The sequence below is a fragment of the Pipistrellus hanaki genome (assembly GCF_964339955.1).
Source record: "Pipistrellus hanaki genome assembly, chromosome: 14".
Lineage (NCBI taxonomy): Eukaryota > Metazoa > Chordata > Mammalia > Chiroptera > Vespertilionidae > Pipistrellus > Pipistrellus hanaki.
Window position 1 is genome coordinate 40509409 of NC_140516.1, and position 21634 is coordinate 40531042.

Here is a 21634-nt window from a genome sequence, read left to right on the forward strand (position 1 = left end):
TGGATTGACTAGCCGAAACTGGTTTGGCTCAGTGATAGAGCGTCGGTCTGCGGACTGAAGGGTCCCAGGTCAAGGGCATATACCGGTCAAGGGCATGTACGTTGGTTGCGGGCACATCCCCGGTAGGGGGTGTTCAAGAGGCAGCTGGTCGTTGTTTCTCTCTCATCGACGTTTCTAGCTCTCTATCCCTCTCCCTTCCTCTCTGTAAAAAATCAATAAAATATATTTTTTAAAAAATGGATTGACTGTACACCAAATACAAACAGTGGTCTGAGAATGATAAAGATGTGTCAAGAGGGCATTGATAGTGCGGGAGAGTATGTGTAGAAGCAGGGCGTATATGGAAACTTTGTACTTTCTGCTCAACTTTTCTGTGAACCTAAAACTATTCTAAAAAATGAAGTTTATTAAAAATAAAATTAAAAAACTAAGTATGCAATGGGATATTTTTTATCTTAATTTTTAGGCCCAGAATAAAGAGACCAATGTTTTAGCTGCTGCAAAGGTGATTGACACCAAATCTGAAGAAGAACTTGAAGATTACATGGTTGAAATTGATATTTTAGCGTCTTGTGATCACCCAAATATAGTAAAACTTTTAGATGCCTTCTATTATGAGAACAATCTTTGGGTAAGTATTTTCTGTTGATCTATAGGAGTACTAGTCAAAATGAGGTTTTGTCCTAAAGAGGTTTATAAATTTTGAAAGCCTATTTTGTATATAACCTCTTTTGTTTAGTTAATTGTGTTGAGAGTTATCTGCGGATGAGTGGGTCATTGACAACATAATTACCCTTAGCTTCAACAGATACAAGGGTGGGCAAAAGCAGGTTTACATTTACTCATATGGAAAAAGACATGCAAGTTATGATTATTAAAATAGCTTTATTAATTCTCTGTTTTGCTACTCACAACTGTAAATCTATTTGCCCACCTATGTATTCAGATGTGTATTTCAGATTGTACCATATTTCATGATTGTTTGACATTGGACCCAAATGGAGAAACTTGGTTAGAATATTAAATTTCCTAAACTATGATATTAAATAGCCTTTTCTTATTTTTTTAAATCTTAGCATTTACTTGAAAATTTTTAAAAATTTCTTTTGCTTACAATTTTATTACCCTAATTTTTTTCTAAATCATGTAATAAATTATAAAATGCTTTCTATTAGGGTTAGGGTTAGGGTTAGAGTTAGGGTTAGGGGTTAGGGTTAGGGTTAGGAAAAAAAATAAAATAAATATAAAATGCTTTCTAGAAATGTTATGTATTTATCTTATATAATCAGGCCTTGCTTCAGTAGATGATATAAGTAGTTCAGGCTATATGTATAAATTATGTTCATTTTTAGAAAATATTAGACACAAGTAGATATAAAAATTAATGTTTATTATAGTAACCAGTCTCTTGCTCTGCACCAACACTAATTTAACCAAGAGGGCTTTTTGAAATGCAGTTTTCGTTTTTCTCCTTGAAGGAAGAAGCAAAGTGTTATGACAGAAGAGTAGGTAGAACAAATAATATCTGACTAGGAATCAAAGGCCTATGTTTTTTGATCCTGGTGGTGCTAGGAGCTTAAATAAATCAATTAACTTTTATGAGTCTGTGTACTCATAGGATGAGTCAATGACCTACCTCCCAAATTATTTTTTAAATGATATAATGCATTTAAAAACAATTTGTAATTGACAAGCATCTGTGAAAAATAAATTGTTATTATATAGAGGGAAAACAAAACAGGAAGGTATGTAATTTGTTAATATTTGTAATTTTAAAAAAGTTACAGTTATTATTACTGTGATATCTTTTAATGTAACTGATCAGGTCTCTTAAAAAATGTTTCCAGAGATTATGATAAAAATGAACTCCTAGATGATTTTATAAAGAGATAAGATATTTATTCAAGACTAGTATAACATAAAAAGTTGGACAACTGTGAAGGGAAACAACAGGTTAGTGGGAGAGGTAGACATTAATTAACCAAAGCATCATTGTCAAAATTACAACTGTGATAAGGGTTAAGAAGGAAAGGTACATGCTGGTATGTACAGGAAGGTCTGGGAAGGCATTAATCAGGAAGTGATAATTGAGCTAGGATCTAAAGGTTTTGTGTATATCGTTTGTTTTTTTTAACTCGAACTCTCTATATTTTCCGGATTTATTTCTATTAGTAAAGCTAAAAATACTACATTTGATCACTTAAATCACAATAGTTACCTTAAAAATGAAAGTAATAAAATCATTTAGTAGTGATGAAATGGATATATAGTATTTCCTGGCCCTGGCTGGGTTGCTCAGTTGCACATGTGTCAAACACAAGGCCCGCGGGCCAAATCCAGCCCGCCAGGCCTTGCAATGTGGCCCGCACCGCGCTGTCATCACTGCACTCCACTGTCAGTTTATGACATTGTCAGTTTATGACTGTTCAGTAAACCATTTGGCCCGCGATTTAGGCTGGATTTTAGATTTTGGCCCCTTCTCTGATTGAGTTCGACACCCCTACGTTAGAGTGTTGTTCCTATACACTGAGCGGGTTTGATCCCCAGTCAAGGCACACACAAAAGACAACCAATGAATGCATAATCGGTGGAACAGTGGGTCCATGTTTCTTTCTCTCAAATCAATAAATTAAAAAAAATACTGTCCTGAGGAAAAATTTTATGCCTGGTTATTTTAGAGAAGCAGGCACGCTAAAAATGGTGATTAACAAAAAAAGCACATACTTCCAGAATGTGTTCTCTTTGTGCTTTCTCAAATGATTGTCATTAAGACTTCTAATACTTTTAACACTTGTATGGTTAGCATAATATTATTTCCATAGTCCAGTTAATTTGACAGCTATTTTTTTTATCCTTTTTGCTAAATTGAAGGAAAAATACTCAAGCTCAATGTTAAATGCATGCTTTTTTATATGCTTGCAGATCCTCATTGAATTTTGTGCAGGTGGAGCAGTGGATGCTGTGATGCTTGGTAAATACCTTTTTTCCTTTATGTTCATATCTTAAATTACACTTAATAAAAATTGATGGATTTCAAACATTTATGCATATATCTTATTGGTAGGTGAAATTCAATCAGTTAAGAAATCAGCTTAATTACATTTTTATATTCTTAGACAATTGTAATAAAATTCTGAAATTAAATGATGAGTATAATATACGAGGAAAGTAATCTTATAGATATTCAGTTCTTCTAAAATAAATTCACTATATAAATCATTGACAATGATGGTAAAAGTAAGAGGCTGCTGACATGTTTTCATTGTGTAAAAATCTAGATTTGTTTACTTTTTCCTTACAGAACTTGAGCGACCATTAACTGAGTCCCAAATACAAGTAGTCTGTAAACAGACCTTAGAGGCATTGAACTACTTACATGATAATAAAATCATCCACAGGGATCTAAAGGCTGGCAACATTCTTTTTACCCTAGATGGAGATATTAAATTGGGTAAGTTTATTTCTTTAAAATAAGGCATTTGAATTTGTGCTTTTTATCTTCATTTTTTTATTATGGTGAAATATACTTAACAAAATTTACCATTTAAACATTTTTAAGTGTACAGTTTTGTACCATTAAATTCATTCACATTGTTGTACAACTATTAGCACTATCCAAAACTTTTCATCTTCTCCAGCTGAAACTTTTAACACTGGCTCCTCATTGCTCTGTCTCCCACAACTTCTGGCAACAACTGTTAACTTTCTCTTTCTATGAATTTGACAACTCCAGGTACCTCATATAAATGGAATCAAATAATATTTGTCCTTTTGTGTCTGGCTTATTTTACCTAACATGTCTTCAAGGTTCATCCATTTTGTAGCATGTGTCAATTTCCTTCCTTTTAAAAGCTGAGTAGTATTTGCATATATGCCACATTTGGTTTATCCTTTCATCCATTGATGGGCACTTTGGTTGCTTCTACCTTTTGGCTCTTGTGAATAATGCTGCTGTGGACATGGGTGTACAAATACCTGTTTGAGCCCTTGATTTCAATTCTTTTGGGTATTCCAAAAGTGGAATTGCTGGATCATATGATGATTCTGTGCTAATTTTTTTGAGGAACTACCATATAATTTTCTATAGTAGTTGCACCATTTTTCGTTCTTATCAGCATTGCATAAGGATTCCAATTTCTCCACATCCTTGCTAATATTTGTTACAGGTGTGGAGAGGTAATGGGTATGAATTTGTTTACCTGATATTGCATTCCTCTTAATTTAGTCTTTTTTTCTAAATGATTTTTTATTTCTAATTTTTTCAAGTTCCTGCCACCTCGTTTCTGAGTTTTTGTAATTCTGACTTAATGTTACTCTTTTATGTCTTACCTCACCTAAGGATATATTGTATTGATTTTTTTTTTTTTTTAATCGAAAGAGAGGAAATGGAGGGAAGGGAGAGAGAGAGAGAGAAAGAGAGAAAACCATATAATAAACACAAATAGTTAGATTACAAAGTAGGATTTAATGAGTTTTAAGAGTTCTACCAATGAAATATCCCAAAAGTTAGAATTATAGTTATGGTTAATAATAGTAGCTAACATTTACTGTCCCAGGCCTTGGGACATAAGTACTAAATGCTGGATTTTGGTATTTAATTTTGAGAATTGTGGCATGTCAAACATGAAACCTTGAAAGATAGATGTATGACATGAGGTAATTTAGGCAGCTATAGGAGTTTTATGTTGCTATTAATGGTTGTCTCTGTTGTAAACTTAAAAGATGGTGTTTAATAACGGCTTTATATTGTTGCTGTTCTCTAAAATTTATTTTTGAGTAGCTTAAAACAACACAGATTTTTGAGTAGCTTAAAACAACAATTTATTCTCTTACAATTCTGGAGGTCAGAAGTCCTAATGGTAAAGTGTTGGCAGGGCTGCATTCCTTTTAGAGACTCCAAGGGATAATCCATTTCTTTAGCAGAAGCTTCTAGAGGATGCCTGCATTCTTTGGCTCATGGATCCATTCTCCATCGTCAATACTAGCATCTTCTCTGTATCTGATTCGGAGCCTCCTTTCCTTCTTATAAGGAACCGTGGGATTCCAGTGACACACCTGGATAATTCAGGATAATTGCCCTGTTTGATTTAATCACATCTGCAATGTGAAGTGTTGTGATGTACTTAGTTCAGAGGATTAAGATTTAGACATCTTTGGGGACTATTATTTTGCCTACCACAAGGGAAGGGGCAAGCAATTTGGCAATATCTGACAAAATTACAGATACAGCTCTGGCCGGTGTGGCTCAGTTGGTTATGCATATTATGAAGGGTTGCTGGTTAGAATCCTGGTCAGGGTACATGCCTGGGTTGTTGGCTTGACCCCTGCAGGGAGTGTGTAGTAGGCAGCTGATTGATGTTACACTTTCATTTGGATGTTTTTTTCTCTCTCTCTCTCTCCCTTCTTCTCTCTCAGTCTCTATGCAGTCTCCACTTTCTGTCCTTGGTTATCAGGATTCTCTCCAGCTAGTTTTTAGTTGCTTATTCAGGTTTTTTTTTGTTTTTTTTTTTTGTATTTTAGTTGTAATTCCAGTTTGGTTCTGGGAATGTGTCTGTGTAGTAGTATCTACTTACTCCACCACCATTTTTAATTTCCTTTGTGCTCTATAATTTATTTTTTTATTTTATTTTTATTTTTTTAATATATTTTATTGATTTTGTACAGAGAGGAAGGGAGAGAGCTAGAGAGCTAGAATCATCGATGAGAGAGAGTCATCGATCAGCTGCCTCTTGCACACTCCCTACTGGGGATATGCCCGCAACCAAGGTACATGCCCTTGACCGGAATCGAACCCGGGACCTTCCAGTCCCCAAGCCGACGCTTTATCCATTGAGCCAAATCGGTCTCGGCTGTGCTCTATAATTTAAATAAGAAAACATGGTTCCTAATTTTTTTCTTTGTAATATAATTTTCTGAGGAAGTTAGCAAGCCATATGCTATCATAAGGCTGCTTTGGTATAATTTGTTTTTCCCACTATAGAAAAATGTTTATATCTATTGATTTAATTATAATGTAGCACTAGTTGACATTGTTTTGAAGTGGATAGCCTGGTCTGCTTTAAAATTACAATCTTGTTCTTCAATTCTGGAGAATTTGTGATCTGAAGATGTATAAAGATGGTGGTATTAAGTGTTTTAATGATGTAATCTTTTCTGCATCATTTTTGGTGAGTCGGTGTGATAGAAAGAGGGTGGTCAAAATTAGGATGGTTAGAGAAGTTTATTTTCCTTACCCTTTAATAAGAATGGCCTTATGAAGGACTTGATATGTTTTCCCAAACTTCATTGACTCCAGGGAACTTTGCTTAAACACTATCAGTAACACTTCTGTATAATTATTTATTTTAAGCGGATTTTGGAGTATCAGCTAAAAACACAAGGACAATCCAAAGGAGAGATTCCTTTATTGGCACACCATATTGGTATGTATTAATTTTTATGGATTTACAGGTTAGTTATGTCAGCAGTTATTATACTCATTAATTTGTTCACATAATTGGTGATACTGTCTATCTTTTATGAAGGTTGCAATAAATAGTCTTAAGTTAAACAATTTTCACTTTTCTGTTTTCATAGGATGGCTCCTGAGGTAGTCATGTGTGAAACATCAAAGGACAGACCTTATGACTACAAAGCTGATGTTTGGTCCCTGGGTATCACTTTAATAGAAATGGCTGAGATAGAACCACCACATCATGAATTAAACCCAATGCGAGTGCTGCTAAAAATAGCAAAATCTGAGCCTCCTACGTTAGCACAACCATCAAAATGGTAAAATATTCTAAACAAAGCTTTTAAAAAGCAAAACTTGACGCTTTATTCTTCCAACTTTCCAAGAATACTTAAATTTATGGTACAAAGACTATATAAAGTAGAAAACTGATTTTGGTATAGTTTCAAGACTTAAGGACCATTTAAACTCTTAAAACTAACTTTTCCTATAATTTTTTCTTTTAAATCCTCACCCGAGGATATTTTTCCATTGATTTTTTTAGAGAGAGAGAAAGAAAGAAATATCAGTGTCAGAGAAATACATCGAATGGTTGTCTCCTGCACATGCCCTGAACAAGGCTGGGTGGATGGGCGCCTGCAACTGAGGTACGAGTCCTTGACCAGAATTGAACCCGGGACCCTTTGGCTCTATTCACTGAGCCAAACCGGCTAGGGCCCCGTAACTTAAAAAAAAAAAAAAAAATCAATTTTAGAGAGAGAGGGAAGGTGAGAAAGAGGGAGAGATAAAGAAAGAAACATTGATGTGAGAGAGACACATCGACAGTGGATCAAATCCACAACTTAGGTATGTGCTGTGACCAGGAATCAAATCTAACCTTCAGTTGCCAGGACTACTCTCCAACCAGATGAACCACACTGGCCAGGGGTTTTCCTATACACTTGAAGATACCAGTGACTTGAGTTCTACACAAAAAAAGTATTTTCTGTTCTATGAGAAAGTGAGGCATATATCTGATCTATATTTGTGGAATTTAATATAGAAGAATTTTTGTGACTTGACATACTTGTGAATATATGGTTATATCTCATTGGTTAAAACTTTGAACCTACTTACTTATATGTGTAAATTGTATTTATAAATAAACTGGAGGCCCAATGCACAAAATGTGTGCATGGGTGTGTGTGTGTGTTTGTGTGTGTGTCCCTCACCCTGGATTGCACCCCCTTGAAATCCGGGACCACTGTCTCCTAACTGCTTACCTGCTTGCCTGCCTGTCTCATTGCCCCTAACCACTCCGCATGCCTGCCTGATCTCCCCTAACCCTTTGGCCTGCCTTCTTGATCGTCCCTAACCACTTCTGCCTGCCTGCCTGATCACCCCTAAACACTTGCCTTCTTGACTGATTGCCCATTAACACTCTCTGTCTCGGCCTCTGCCATCATGGCTTTGTCCGGAATGATGTCTGGAAGGTCATTCGGCTGTCCGGTCTAATTAGCATATTATGCTATTATTATTATTATAGATAACTAATAAAATCTTAATATTCTCATTAACTAGTTTTTTATGTTGAATAATACTATTGTATACATAATGAAACTTAATTTATTAGAGTTTTGTTTGATTTTAATAACATGAAAGTAAAATGAGATGTCATTGCTAAAATTTTATTTTGAAGGTCTTCGAATTTTAAGGACTTTCTTAAGAAATGCTTGGAAAAAAATGTGGATTCCAGGTGGACAACATCTCAGCTACTACAGGTAAGATAAGATACATTCATTGTGCTTTTTTTTATATTTGAGTTTTCTTGTGGAAACTCAAAATACATTATAGTAGTTAATATTTATTTTATCAACATATATTAGTAGGTGCTGCCATTGCTAAAAGATATTTAACTTTTTTTTTTTTTTTAAAGAATTTGCTAATCCTTTTTTTTTTTTTTTTTTTTTTAATATATTTTATTGATTTTTGTACAGAGAGGAAGGGAGAGAGATAGAGAGTTAGAAACATCAATGAGAGAGAGTCATTGATCAGCTGCCTCTTGCACGCCCCCCACTGGGGATATGCCCGCAACCAAGGTACATGCCCTTGACGGGAATCAAACCCGGGACCTTTCAGTCCCCAAGCCGACGCTCTATCCATTGAGCCAAACCGGTCCCAGCAAGATATTTAACTTTTAAGTCATTCCTTCTGTGCTTTTTTGATTGAGTTTGTGTTCTTTTATTTTGTTAGTTATTTCCGCTTTGTTAGGTGCTTCCATTTTGTTTCTCATTTCACTTGAGGATAAACGTTGCTGATTTTAACAAATAGTGTTAAAGTGATTGGATAATTTTGATTTATAGCAGGACCTGTTTATAATATTTGAAATAAAACGTCAGATAGTTAATATTACAGGTGAACAAAAAGAATGGCAAATATTGAGGCACTTACTGTTAGGTTGAGTTACTGTATAACTCCTACATTATCATGTTTTCAAAAACACGATAATGTAGGAGTTATAGGAAAAGTTAGTTGTATGTATTTATATTGGAGGGGAGTGGTGAAAGCAGGAAAAATTGCCTTATTCTGTGCAATAACAATTCCCTGGAACACACTTTTATTATTTTACTACCTCCACATGTGAAAGCCTTAGTCTGTGACAGACACTATTAAGTGCCAAGTACACAGAAATAATAAGTGTCTTCTTACTCAGAGCCATGGGCATAACCAATAGACACAGACAGTAGGGGGGTGAGGGCATATGCTGGGAGGTGGGAGCGGCTGGGGAGAGGTCAATGGGGAAAAAAGGATACTTTTGTAATACTTTAAACAATAAAGAATTTAAATTAAAAAAAAGAAAAAAGAATATTTGAACCATGTTAAAAAAGCAGGTGTTTGTAGACACTTTTAACTTGAAAATTTTTTGTTATTTTATTTAGGCTTTAAACTGGATTTATATGTATTGCTATTTTTAAAAAAAAAAATGTATTTTATTGCTTTTTTACAGAGAGGAAGGGAGAGAGATATAGAGTTAAAAACATTGATGAGAGAGAGTCATCGATCAGCTGCCTCTTGCACACACCCTACTGGGCATATGCCCGCAACCAAGATACATGCCCTTGACCGGAATCGAACCTGGGACCCTTCAGTCCCTAAGACGACGCTCTATCCATTGAGCCAAACCGGTTTCGGCTGTAGTATTGCTATTTTTTAAGAACTGGTATTATACAGTTAACTGGAAACATACTTTAAATTTAAATTTAACTTTTATATTACGAAATTTTCAAACATACACAAAAATATGTATGTGTACTTACAGATATAATGTCATTATTTTTGACATATTTCCTTCAGATTCTTTAAAAAGGTACAAGTAGGGGTTACAGGCCTCTGTTCAATCCCCTTTACCTTCTTCCTTTACTAGATGTAATATTACTTGATTGTGTTTGTATTTTTCCTACCTATGTATTCATATTTTTACCACATAATAATGTGTTTTATGTTTTGAAACTTTATGAACAAGCATTTCAGGTGTTATTGAGCATGCTCTTTTTAATGATCTGACAGCATCCTTTTGTTACTGTGGATACCAACAAACCAATCCGAGAATTGATTGCAGAGGCAAAGGCTGAAGTAACAGAAGAAGTTGAAGATGGTAAAGAGGAGGAGGAGGATGAAGAAACAGAAAATTCTCTGGTCAGTATAATAGAAAGGAAATTTTATTTAGGTAATGTTTAGAGTTGGGTTTTGAGGTATGATTATACCTGTATTTAAGGATTAGTTGGTGGGTAGCAGTACAAACTAATTTTAGAGATGAAGATTAATAGCAAGTTTACTCTTGCTATCCATTTTTATCATATTTATTATGTGATGATTTATCAGTTCTTTAAACTACTTTTATAACTTCATCAGATTTACCGAATAAATATATTAGATCATTATATATGAGGTAGATAACTTTAAAATATAAATAAATAAAAAAAGTAAAATGTTGGTCACCATCTTGTTTTAACACTAAAAATATATAAAACCTTTTTCAGCCAATACCTGCAAGTAAGCGTGCCTCCTCTGACCTCAGTATTGCCAGCTCTGAAGAAGATAAACTTTCACAAAATGCTTGTATTTTGGAATCTGTCTCAGAAAAAACAGAACGTAATACTCCTGAAGATAAATTTAACAGCAGAGTTCTTAATGAAAAACCCACTATTGAAGAGCCTGAAAAAGGTGTGGAGGGTATTGATGAAACTTTAGGACCTATGGTTGAACTCCACACTAGACCAATAATAATCGAGGAAAATGGGAGAGAGGAGAAGAGACCCAAGCTTGAAAATCTGCCTGACATAGAAGACCAAGAAAGAGTAGACGTGAAGTCAATCAACGAAGGAAGAGAGAATAATATAACTGTAGAAACAAATATTGAACAGAGTCTGAAACCTGAGGAAGAAAGGGATCAGGAAAAGCAACAGATACTTGAAAATAAGGTTATAAAATCTGAAGAAGAAATTAAAGATACTACTATGGAAACAATTGATTTAGTTTCTCAAGAGACTGGAGAAAAAGAGATAGATATTCAAACAACTGACAATGAAGTTGAGCTTACAAAGGAAGATACCCAAAAGAATTTGGAAAAAGATGAGAAAATGAAAAAAGATGTAATCAGTGATACAAGTAATGCAATAGGAACAAGTGAGGCCATAGATGTTGCTCAGAAGGCAGTTGAAAACAATGCTAAGGACGCTCAGAGTAATGATGGGAAAGAAATGGTTGAAGCAGGTCAGGAATTACCAAGTAAACCCAAGGAGGGTCCTGAGGTTAGTGGTACTGAGGATGTTTCTCTTAGAGAAATAGTTGAAACCAATGAGATAGATCATAAATCTACAGAAGGTAAAGGTGAGAGACAGTTGATTAGCAGTTTTGAGAATATAGTGGAAACCACTGAGGAACCCAGGACAAACAAAGTTGGAATTAATGAGTCAAGTAGCACTGAAGAAATAGAGGTCAGAAGTGCAGTGATTCAGACTGATGAAAAGGCTTCAGGAAGTGAAACACAGGGTGCTCATGAAGCCACTACTCAGACAGATACAGAGCAAAAAGAGATTCCATGTGAAGTGCCAATTAAAACAGAACCTGACGTTACTGCCACTTCACAGCCCAGTGAACCTCAGCCTGTTCCAATACCTAGTATCAATATCAACTCTGATGGTGCAGAAAATAAAGGGGAAATTGGTGCTTTATCAAAAATTGAAACCATGTTGCTACCAGAATCTGAGACTCAAAAGGAAAATGATACTGATTCAGGTACTGGTTCTACTACTGATAATAGCAGCATTGACTTGAATTTATCCATCTCTAGCTTCCTAAGCAAAACTAAAGACAGTGGATCAATATCTTTACAAGTAAGTGTACATGAGTTCTTATTCGGGTTTTCCTTTGTCATTTTGGAAATTTAGAGTTTATGTGAAACTAATGTCTTGGAAATGGGGCAGCACTAAATCAGTGTAGTATTTGCTACCCCTATAAAATTCTTAAGGCCTACAAAGGCATCAATGAACAGAACCAAGGAGAGAGGTTGTAGATGTGACTTTTAAACTTTTTGGTAGTACCTGCTTATTTTTGCCAACTTGGTATAACCAGTATATATTATTGCTTAGTGTGATTTGGGTTCTCTTATTATATATAGGTAGATACTATTTTTTTTTTTTTTATGGGTGTTTATACATTTATTTTCATATATTTTTCTCTTCTATGTGGTACATATTTGAAAGTTTTTAAAAAATGTATCAAAGGCTTTTTCTATTCTGTGCTTATTTTTTTTTATTTTTTTTTTAAATATATTTTATTGATTTTTTTTTTTTTTGCCCCCCACCCTCCCTCCCACACATCCCCTCCCTCCCCAGAGTTTTGTGTCCATTGGTTATACTTATATGCATGTATAAAAGTCCTTCGGTTGATCTATTATCTCCCCCAGATCTTCCTCCCCTCCCCGCTGTAATTTGACAGTCTACTTGTTGATTTACTGTCTCTATAGGTAGATACTATTTTAGCAAGAATCAATAGTATATGAGAGAATTGAGAAAGAATGATCTCTTTTTTTTTTTTTTTTTTTTTTTTTTTACATATAGAATGATCTCTTATAAAGCATGTTTAGAGTGTAAACAGTCCTTGATTTACCACTGGCCCACACAGATCACCACTGTTGCTTCTTCCTCAGTCGTAGCCATTACTACTGCCATGAGAACCATTGTGGGAAAACAAACAAAACTAAAACCAAGAACACTTGCACTTCCTAAAGATTAGTGTGTTTAAGACTTAGCAGGGGGGAGCTACACAGGAATATGGAGTGGGGCCCAAGCATCAGTATTTGTAACAAAAGATCCCATGGAATTTTGATGCAGGTGAACCATGGACAGAGAGTTTGGGTTGACAGGTAGCAGAAGATAAGACTGTGAAAATTAGAAACAACTTAGGAAAACAGACCTTGGGGATAAGACTAGGGCATGACTAATCAGCTTGCCTATCTGCCTCAGATTATTATGTCTTGCCTAGATTGTCTTCATTTTATTTTTGTTTCACTGACTGAAATTCTGTTAATCTGAAGTCCATTCACTGATTTATTCAGTAATGCAACTATGTATGGTAACTTTTAAGCTATACTATAAAAATATACTAATTTTTTTAAAATGTAAATACTATGAGAATTAAGGTCATGTTAATTATGGATATTTTAGTAGGAACTGAAGAAATGGAAAGTTTGGAGGTTATGGGGATGCAGATCTGTTTTGGGGGCAAGCCCACTTTAGATTTTAGGGGAAGCCTGGTTAGGGTGCTTAAGGGGAGGAGAGGAAACTGGAAGCCTGGAGAATAGAACAATAAGAAGTTGCAAAAAGGTGACTGGAAAGTGACAGTTTAAAATTCTAATGCATTTTGAGTTTAGTATTTTCATATTCTACTTTTGCTCCCTCTGCTTTCTAAGCTTTCCTCCATATCAAAACCTAGTAATTATCTGTTCTCAATACTTTTATTTTTACCATGTTTATGTATTTGCAGGAGTGTTAGATTTTTATTATTTGTTTACATTTAAAAAACATTTGGATATCAGTTGAGGAATCAAGAGTTTGGTCTTAATAAAGAGTGACAGGCAGCTCTCGCTCTCGGGTTTCTCTCCAGGTGTGTTACTTTCTCTTTCCCTCTCCTGAGCCCCAAGGGCCCTTTTTCTGCCTCTGTAACTTGTTTTCCTGAGCTTAGCAGCCCAACTGGCTCACTTCTACTACCTTTGTAACTTTCTAAATAAAATTTCTCTTTTAGTTTGGAAAAAAAAAAAAAAAAAAAGAATGGCAGACATTAGCTAGCGGGCAAATATGGTTCTTTTGAGGTGCAGTAGAGGTGCTATCTTGCTAATAACTCTAAAATCACACATTCATCTCCAGCCCTGAAATGGAGAGCAGAACTGTTGATATTGTTCTGATGAAATAGCTTTTGACTCCTAATCCTGGCATTGTTTAAAAATTACCTGGGAGCCTTTTCAAAATATAAATTCCCAACTACCCTTAACCCTATTAATTTATTAGAGTCTTTAAAGGCTGAACCCCAGGAATTCAATTTTGTTTTGTCAGTGGTCCTAAACTGAAAGCAGAGGTATCTGAGAACCTACAAGGTGAAAAGAGGAGGAAAAACTAATGGTTAAGTAAAAGTTATAATTAGTCACTTATGTGAATTGATCCTTACCACTGTAAGGGTCCTTATCTGATTATGATAGGATATCATAAAAATTATACAGGCACATCATGAAAAGTCATACTTTGACTTGAAAAATTTAGATTTCATCTGTAAAGTCATGTGAAAGTCAAATAAGATGATATAACTTGTTCTACATGTGAGTTTTACTGCTTTATAGTCTATATGTGTAGACTTAATGGTTGTTCAATTTTTTTTTTAAAGAAGAAAATGCTTTCTATCTTTAGTATTGCTCATATAAAGCCTAACTAAAATAAAATCTCACTCAGGAAACAAGAAGACAAAAGAAAACATTGAAGAAAACACGCAAATTTATTGTTGATGGTGTAGAAGTGAGTGTAACAACGTCAAAGATAGTTACGGATAGTGATTCCAAAACTGAAGAATTGAGGTTTCTTAGGTGAGTAGAGAACAACATAATTAAAACTGGGGCCCTAGCAGGTTTGGCTAGGTGGATAAAGCATCAGCCTGCGGACTGAAGGATTCCAGGTTTGATTCTGGTCACGGGCCGTGCCTGGATTGCTGCTCGATCCCCAGTGGGGGGTGTGCAGGAGGCAGCCAATCAATGATTCTCTCTCATCATTGACGTTTCTCTCCCTCCCTCTCTCTTCCTCTCTGAAATCAATAAAACAAAACTGGTTTTGTGACTTCTTTTTAGATTCTGCAAAGTCAGAAGACTAGAGAAAGGAATAAAGACTTGGCTAATTTTGGACCATTCTTTTATTACTTTTACGTTTGCAAAAAATTATTTTTAAAGTTTTTTTTTTTTTAAAGCATTATACTTCAAAGGTATAACTTTTGTTTTCTGCCTCTGTCATGGCTATTACATTTTATCTAGACGCCAGGAACTTCGGGAATTAAGATTTCTTCAAAAAGAAGAGCAAAGAGCCCAACAACAGCTCAATAGCAAACTGCAGCAGCAGCGAGAGCAAATCTTCCGGCGCTTTGAGCAAGAAATGATGGTAAAATCTTAAATACTTGTACCATTTTGTTAATTATGAAATTTGATGCTTTAAGAAAAAACTCACTAGTGGTTTTAGATCTTGTTCTCAGATGACTAGATTTTTCTGGCTTTATGATGTGTTTTTGCCCAAAAAGGTCCATCCTCGTCTTCCTATCACTGACTTATAGTGTGATCAGTGTCTTCATTTTTCTTTGAATAAAATCCATCATGAAAACCTGGAATCATGAAGATGTTTACAAAGTTCTTTGGTGTGCTTATTGTTGGATCATTTTTCAGTGTCACAGTTTGACCTCTCAGATTTGGAATCCAAGATTTTAAGCCAGTCTAGAACAATTATCTTTAAACCTTGCTGAGTATTAGAACTTCTTGGGGGCTTTTTCAAGACAAACTAACTTCTCTGGCAATTCACAGATGCTAGATAAATTAGTGCTGATTAGTCAAGGGTAATTGTAACTGAGTCTTTTGGTTTTTACCTAGTACCCAAAGTTAAAGGTAAACATTTTGCTAACTTATGTTGACCATCTAGCTTAAGTAGGTTAGAAAAAAGATAATTTGAAATGTTACAGTGTTTATACTTTAAATATAGTTCTTTTGCTGTTCTTGTAAGTGCTAAGAATTGTTTTGTGTGAAGTACGGTATTATTGATTACATTTGTTGGATTATAACTGAGAATTCCTAAAAAAAAAATGGACTTTTTTTCTTACTATTTTTATAATACATATATTCTATTTTCCAGAACCTTATAAAAGCTGGGTTTCTTCCTGCGCCTCTCCCCCAGATATTTTTCAGAATGTTTTGCTTTTTAATTTGTTAAAGAAAACACCCTTTACAAATATTTAATTCTCTCTTATCCAAAATTGCAGTGTTACTCGAGTTTTATATGAGCAGCAATCTTTTGTTGAAAAGTGTAGATTTATAATTCCAAAAGATTTATTTCAATGATATAAGATATTTATTTTAAGAAATTAATGAAGAAGGATAAATCTTAAAATGACAATTGTACATAATTAAAATAGACTTCAGATAAGACCTTTGATTTATCAAACATTATATTGTATAAATGTAGAGGTTTTTTTACTTTAATATTTCATAGCAATTGGATATTCTCCTAGATTCTTTAAAAATTTGCAACGTTCTACTGCTTGTATAATGGAAAAATGTACAGTTGACACTTGAACAGTGCAGGATTTTAGGGGCATGAACCCTTCCCTTGTGCAGTAGAAAATCCACGCTCTACTTGTAACTCCTTAAAGACCTAACTATAGTTGTCCCTGGGTATCGCGGAGGATTGGTTTCAGGACACCTCCACAAACACCAGAATCTGCAGATGTAGAACAATGCATACAATAGGCCCTCTGCATCCACAGATTCCCAACCATGGGTCGAAAATACTGTTTTCAATTTGTGATTGGTTGAATGTGCAGATGTGAAATCCAGGGATACAGAGGACCAACTGTATATTTATTGAAAAAAAAAATCTGTATATAAGTGGACCTGTACAATTCAAACCTGTTAAGGGGTCAACTGTATGTATTTTCCATGTTAGAAGAAAAGAAATGCATGACTTTAAAAAAAATTATATGTTTTAGTTCATTTATATATAACCTTTGTAGTACTTGTTCAGTACTACAAAGGTTATATATATTCATTACATCTAAATTAAAATGCTGGTTATGTCCTCTTAGTAAACATCTTCATTATAATAGTTAATATGAGTGATAGAAAAATAAACTGATCTTGAGCTACATTGTTTTACAGAGCAAAAAGCGACAATATGACCAAGAAATTGAGAATCTAGAAAAACAGCAGAAACAGACTATTGAACGTCTTGAACAGGAACACACAAATCGCTTGCGAGATGAAGCTAAACGCATTAAAGGAGAACAAGAGAGAGAATTGTCCAAATTTCAGAATATATTGAAGAACCGAAAAAAGGAGGTAAGTGTAACTACTGTTTTTAATTATTAAAGCTACCTTTACTAGTTAAATAGGACTCTCTTTATATTTTTTGTTATCTTCCCAACAGTCATGTAGGTTAGTAGTAAGGTCAGATGTTAACCCATTTTACTGCTCAGGGGCTGGAGTTGAAGAGGTTTTAATGGCCTGTTCAAGTTCACAATCTGCCAGTAAATATCCAATTACATGTTGAGCCAAATCTTCATTTTTCTTCCATATTATCATTTCTTTTTTATTAATACAGCATTTAAGGCATACTACAGATGTATTTTTTCAAGAAAACAGTGTTGTGTTTGTAGGAGGCAATAATATATTTAATTCATACTTAAAATCCTCTTTTTATTAACTTGATTGCCTATCTTTGATGTACCAAAACAAAAGCTAAATAATCTGAAATTCAAAATTGTATCTATAAATTCATCAAATTGTAAGATACTTTGAAGAATCAAAGATAGAAAACACCTGTAAAGTGATTTGAATAAGATGAATTTTTTCATTTTTTCTGAAACTGTTCCATATTGTGGTAGAATCTTGTTTGTGGTATGAAAGATTATCATTGATTGAGAAAGAAGATTTATATATTGGATTAGTATGTCTTTTTCTCCCAAACTGAGAGAACTTAATATATTAGCAGCTTTCAGAGATAATTTTATCATTTATTTTGTACCTTCAGTGTAGGAGGAGAAGATACATTTTCATGATTCTAAAGGACCCAGGAACAATAATTATGTTATTTGTATTAGATTGGAACCAAAACAACTCAACTAAACTAGTGAATGCATTTTCACTTTGTATGTTTCAAATACCCAGCTCCATTGACTTTAACATTTAAATTATGCGGAAAATTGAACTTCATATTGCTGAACTTGAGGATCTACTTTAAAAAGGATAGAATCAAACATTAATAAATATAGGGTGTTCAATGATTTCTTTAGGTAAAGATGAATGAAATGGTATATAATTTGAAGTGACTATCATTTCTTAAAATTACTGTTTTGTCATTATATTTTACATAAAATGGCTTTGTATATCATGGTGTATGACTTTTACTGAGGCTACATGTTAATTCTCTTGAAACCATGGGTAGTTTTCATTGAGAAGTTATTTAAAAAAAAAAAAAAAAATATATATATATATATATATATATATATATATATATATATATTTTTATTTTTTTTTTTTTTTTTTATTTTTTTTTTCCATTTCAGAGAGGAAGGGAGAGGGAGAGAGAGATAGAAACATCAGTAATGAGTGAGAATCATTGATCAGCTGCCTCCTGCCTACTGGGGATCAAGCCCACAACCTGGGCATGTATCCTGGCCAGGAATTGAACTGTGACTTCCTGGTTCATAGGTAGATGCTCAACCTCTGAGCCATACCAGTTAGGTGAGAGGTTATTTTTAATATCAAATTAAGTAAATAAAATTTTACAGATAAATATGTGATTTAATCCTAGATACATAAGAGCCTCTAGTTATTATTACTGTTTTGGGTAAGGGAATTTTAGCCAGTGAATATGTTTGAGATCATGATAATGCATATTTTAAATAATTATATTATGTATTTTTTTCCTTATCACTGAACTTCTTGCATTTGGGGAGTCTCTTCCTTTTCATGGTGATTTGGTTTCATGAGGAATTACTGATGGGAAATTTTAAGTACACTGTTAAATCAAAATCATTCTCTTTCACAAACCATCAATAGCATGTGGTGATTTGGAATCTGGTTGCTTTTGGTGCTTCTACTTGTGTGAATACATGATCATTTTTCATAGTTGGATTACAGGTCTGTTTTTAGGTGGAATACATATCCAGAATTTTGAAATGATTTAAAAGAAAGAACTCTAAAATATATTTCATTTTATGTTATGTTTTATTGGTTATAATAAGTCAAAGCAAATTAAACTTATTTTATGAGTGCTCATGTTACTGATTTTAAACCTGACAATTAAGTTTGGCTTAAATTATCAGCAAAGGAGAATGTCATTTTAATCTAACTCAAAAGTGTCAGATATATTCATTTTTATCACACCGTGTATAAAATGGTGTGTTTTCTGAAAAAAGAAAATGTGGTATCCATTTATTTCTCCTTTGTGTGTTCTAAGGCTTACTTACCCCATTGTTCTTTTGATCTCATTGAGTGGATTTTATTTAAAATTATCAAGCTAATTATGAAATGTTTCCCTTCTATAAGGGGCATTAGCTTTCCTTATGCCCAATATTTCAAACAGTGTCAAGAGATATGCTTATAATTTTATGATCTTTCAAGAAGGTCAGTTGAATTTATTATCTTAGTTGAGCATCAGTACTGTAAGTAATCCTTTATTGATTATCTTTGGGTCTTTAGAGGGAATGATATATAGGGATAATTAAGCAACTACTAAGCAACTTCTACATGGCATAATGTCCCTTTTCTGCACTGAGATTAAGCATGTTCTGTCCTTTCATTCTTTTCCATCAAACTAACACCTATGCTAATGCATGTTCAACTTTTTAACAGCTTTAATCTTTGGCTTGTAGCTTGTCTGCTCACATAAATACTTGCCGTGGAGAAAGTATTATTTCCCCACCTCCTGCATGCTTATATACTGTAGGTTATAAATGAAGTGGAGAGTGCACCCAAAGAGCTGAGAAAAGAGCTCATGAAACGCAGGAAAGAGGAGCTTGCACAAACCCAGCATGCTCAGGTAACAGCAGCAGCTTGATGCTACTAAAAACAGAAAGCAGCATTATCCTAACAGCTCAATAAATCATGGTTGGAAGGGTAATTTCTAAGTGTATGTGTTATTAACTTTGTATGTCATACAAAGGTTCCCAGGGCATTCTTAAGGTAGTTTCTAAAGGCACTCTAATGGTGACATTTTAGTTGCTAATATACTCCATGCTGGAGATCAAGCCCACAACCCCGAGGGGCATGTGCCCTGACTGGGAATTGAATCGTGACCTACCTGGTTCATAGGCCTATGCTCAACTACTGAGCCACACTGGCTGAGCCCAATTTTAAATATAAGTCTATTGCTTTTTCTTTTTGACTCAGAATCTAGCAGTTAAAAAAATAGACTATTTTTACCCATATAAATTTGATTCTAGGTTATAAGGCTGAGCCAATTAATATGAGTGAATTCTTTATTAAATTAGATGAATTAGTATTTTCAATATATTTAAAAATATATATATATATTATTGATTTTTTACAGAGAGGAAGGGAGAGGGATAGAGAGTTAGAAACATCGATGAGAGAGAAACATCGGTCAGCTGCCTCCATGTGCCCGCAACCAAGGTACATGCCCTTGACCGGAATCGAACCTGGGACCCTTGAGTCCCAGATTACTATAGGCCGGCGCTCTATCCACTGAGCAAAACCATCCAGGGCTTCAATATATTATTATATAAATTATTTCATGTGACTCTACAAGGTTTTTCATATTAGGAATCATCTTTCTTTTAATTAAGTTTTCAATCAACTTGGAGGCAAAGAAAAGTGAGTTCAATTGATGGTTACATATGTCAATGAAAGGAAGAACATATATGGATTATATATTAATTGTTGCCTATATTATCCTTTTAATACGGTTTTATATAATTTCAGAAGTGATTCCCAGACTTTTAAACTTTATAGACCCATGAAAAGAAACATATAATATAACCAAAAAAACATTGAGGGCCATGACAAATGGATTGCCAATACAATTTTTTAAAATTTTTGCCAAGTAAGGATATTTTAAAACTGCCATTTACTTGTCACCATCATTTCAAAGAAGAGACTATTTTAATACCATAAAGAAGAATAAACGTCTCAGAATTAAAAAATTTAATAGTGAAAAGTTTTCTCTTGACTGATGTGAAGATCACTAAATAGCAAACATAGCATTTACTATAATATGTATCAAGCACTGTTCTAAATGCTTTATCTGTATAAACTCATTTAACCTCACAACATATGAGGTAGTTTCTCTAATTATCTCCATTCTACAGCAAGGAAATTAAAAGCTCAGGAAGGTTGAGTGACTTTTCTAATATCACACATCTGGTTAATGGTAAAGCCAGAGTACCTGTCTAGCCAAGTTTGGTTCCACATTGAACCACGATAACATACTGTCTCTCATATTCAAGCTACCCTTTCTGTGCCCAATCTAAACTCTTACCAGCTTAGCTTAGTGATTGTTGGCCATTTATTGTTATTAGATAAAAGGAAAGTCCTTGCTGGTTAAATGTTTGTTTTTGGGTAATTTGGATTTTAAATCAGATAATAATACAGTTTTTGCCTTGTAAAGGAATGTAGACTTTTTAAATTCCAAAGGGTAATATATCAGACTATAGAGTTGAAATTGAGAATTTAGCATTGAATGAATTAGGTCATCCTATACTTTAATAAAACTTTGTTGGTAATTATTCATATAATTTTGGGTGTTAGCCTATATTTTCCAGTGAAAGCTGAAGGTAATAATTGTTTTTGTAAACTTAATAAAGAATTTAGTATAACAAATTTCAAGTATTTCTCTTTAGCTACTGCTTTTAATGAAGGTGCTAAAACTTGAATAAATAATCTAT

General features: G+C 34.0%; 1 protein-coding gene across 2 annotated transcripts in view; it reads left to right on the forward strand.

The window, feature by feature from the left end:
• SLK (STE20 like kinase) overlaps nt 1–21634 on the forward strand; it is a 43200-nt gene that overhangs the window by 8747 nt on the left and 12819 nt on the right. The window contains exons 2-13 of one of the 2 annotated variants that reach the window (XM_084904022.1): nt 467–631; nt 2923–2971; nt 3302–3451; nt 6350–6422; nt 6577–6771; nt 8130–8211; nt 9998–10126; nt 10471–11826; nt 14434–14564; nt 15003–15126; nt 16887–17066; nt 19678–19770. In XM_084904022.1, the coding sequence (XP_084760148.1) occupies nt 467–631; nt 2923–2971; nt 3302–3451; nt 6350–6422; nt 6577–6771; nt 8130–8211; nt 9998–10126; nt 10471–11826; nt 14434–14564; nt 15003–15126; nt 16887–17066; nt 19678–19770 (2727 nt within the window). The remainder of the gene's footprint in view (nt 1–466; nt 632–2922; nt 2972–3301; nt 3452–6349; nt 6423–6576; nt 6772–8129; nt 8212–9997; nt 10127–10470; nt 11827–14433; nt 14565–15002; nt 15127–16886; nt 17067–19677; nt 19771–21634) is intronic. The other variant, XM_084904021.1, reaches the window with a different exon arrangement.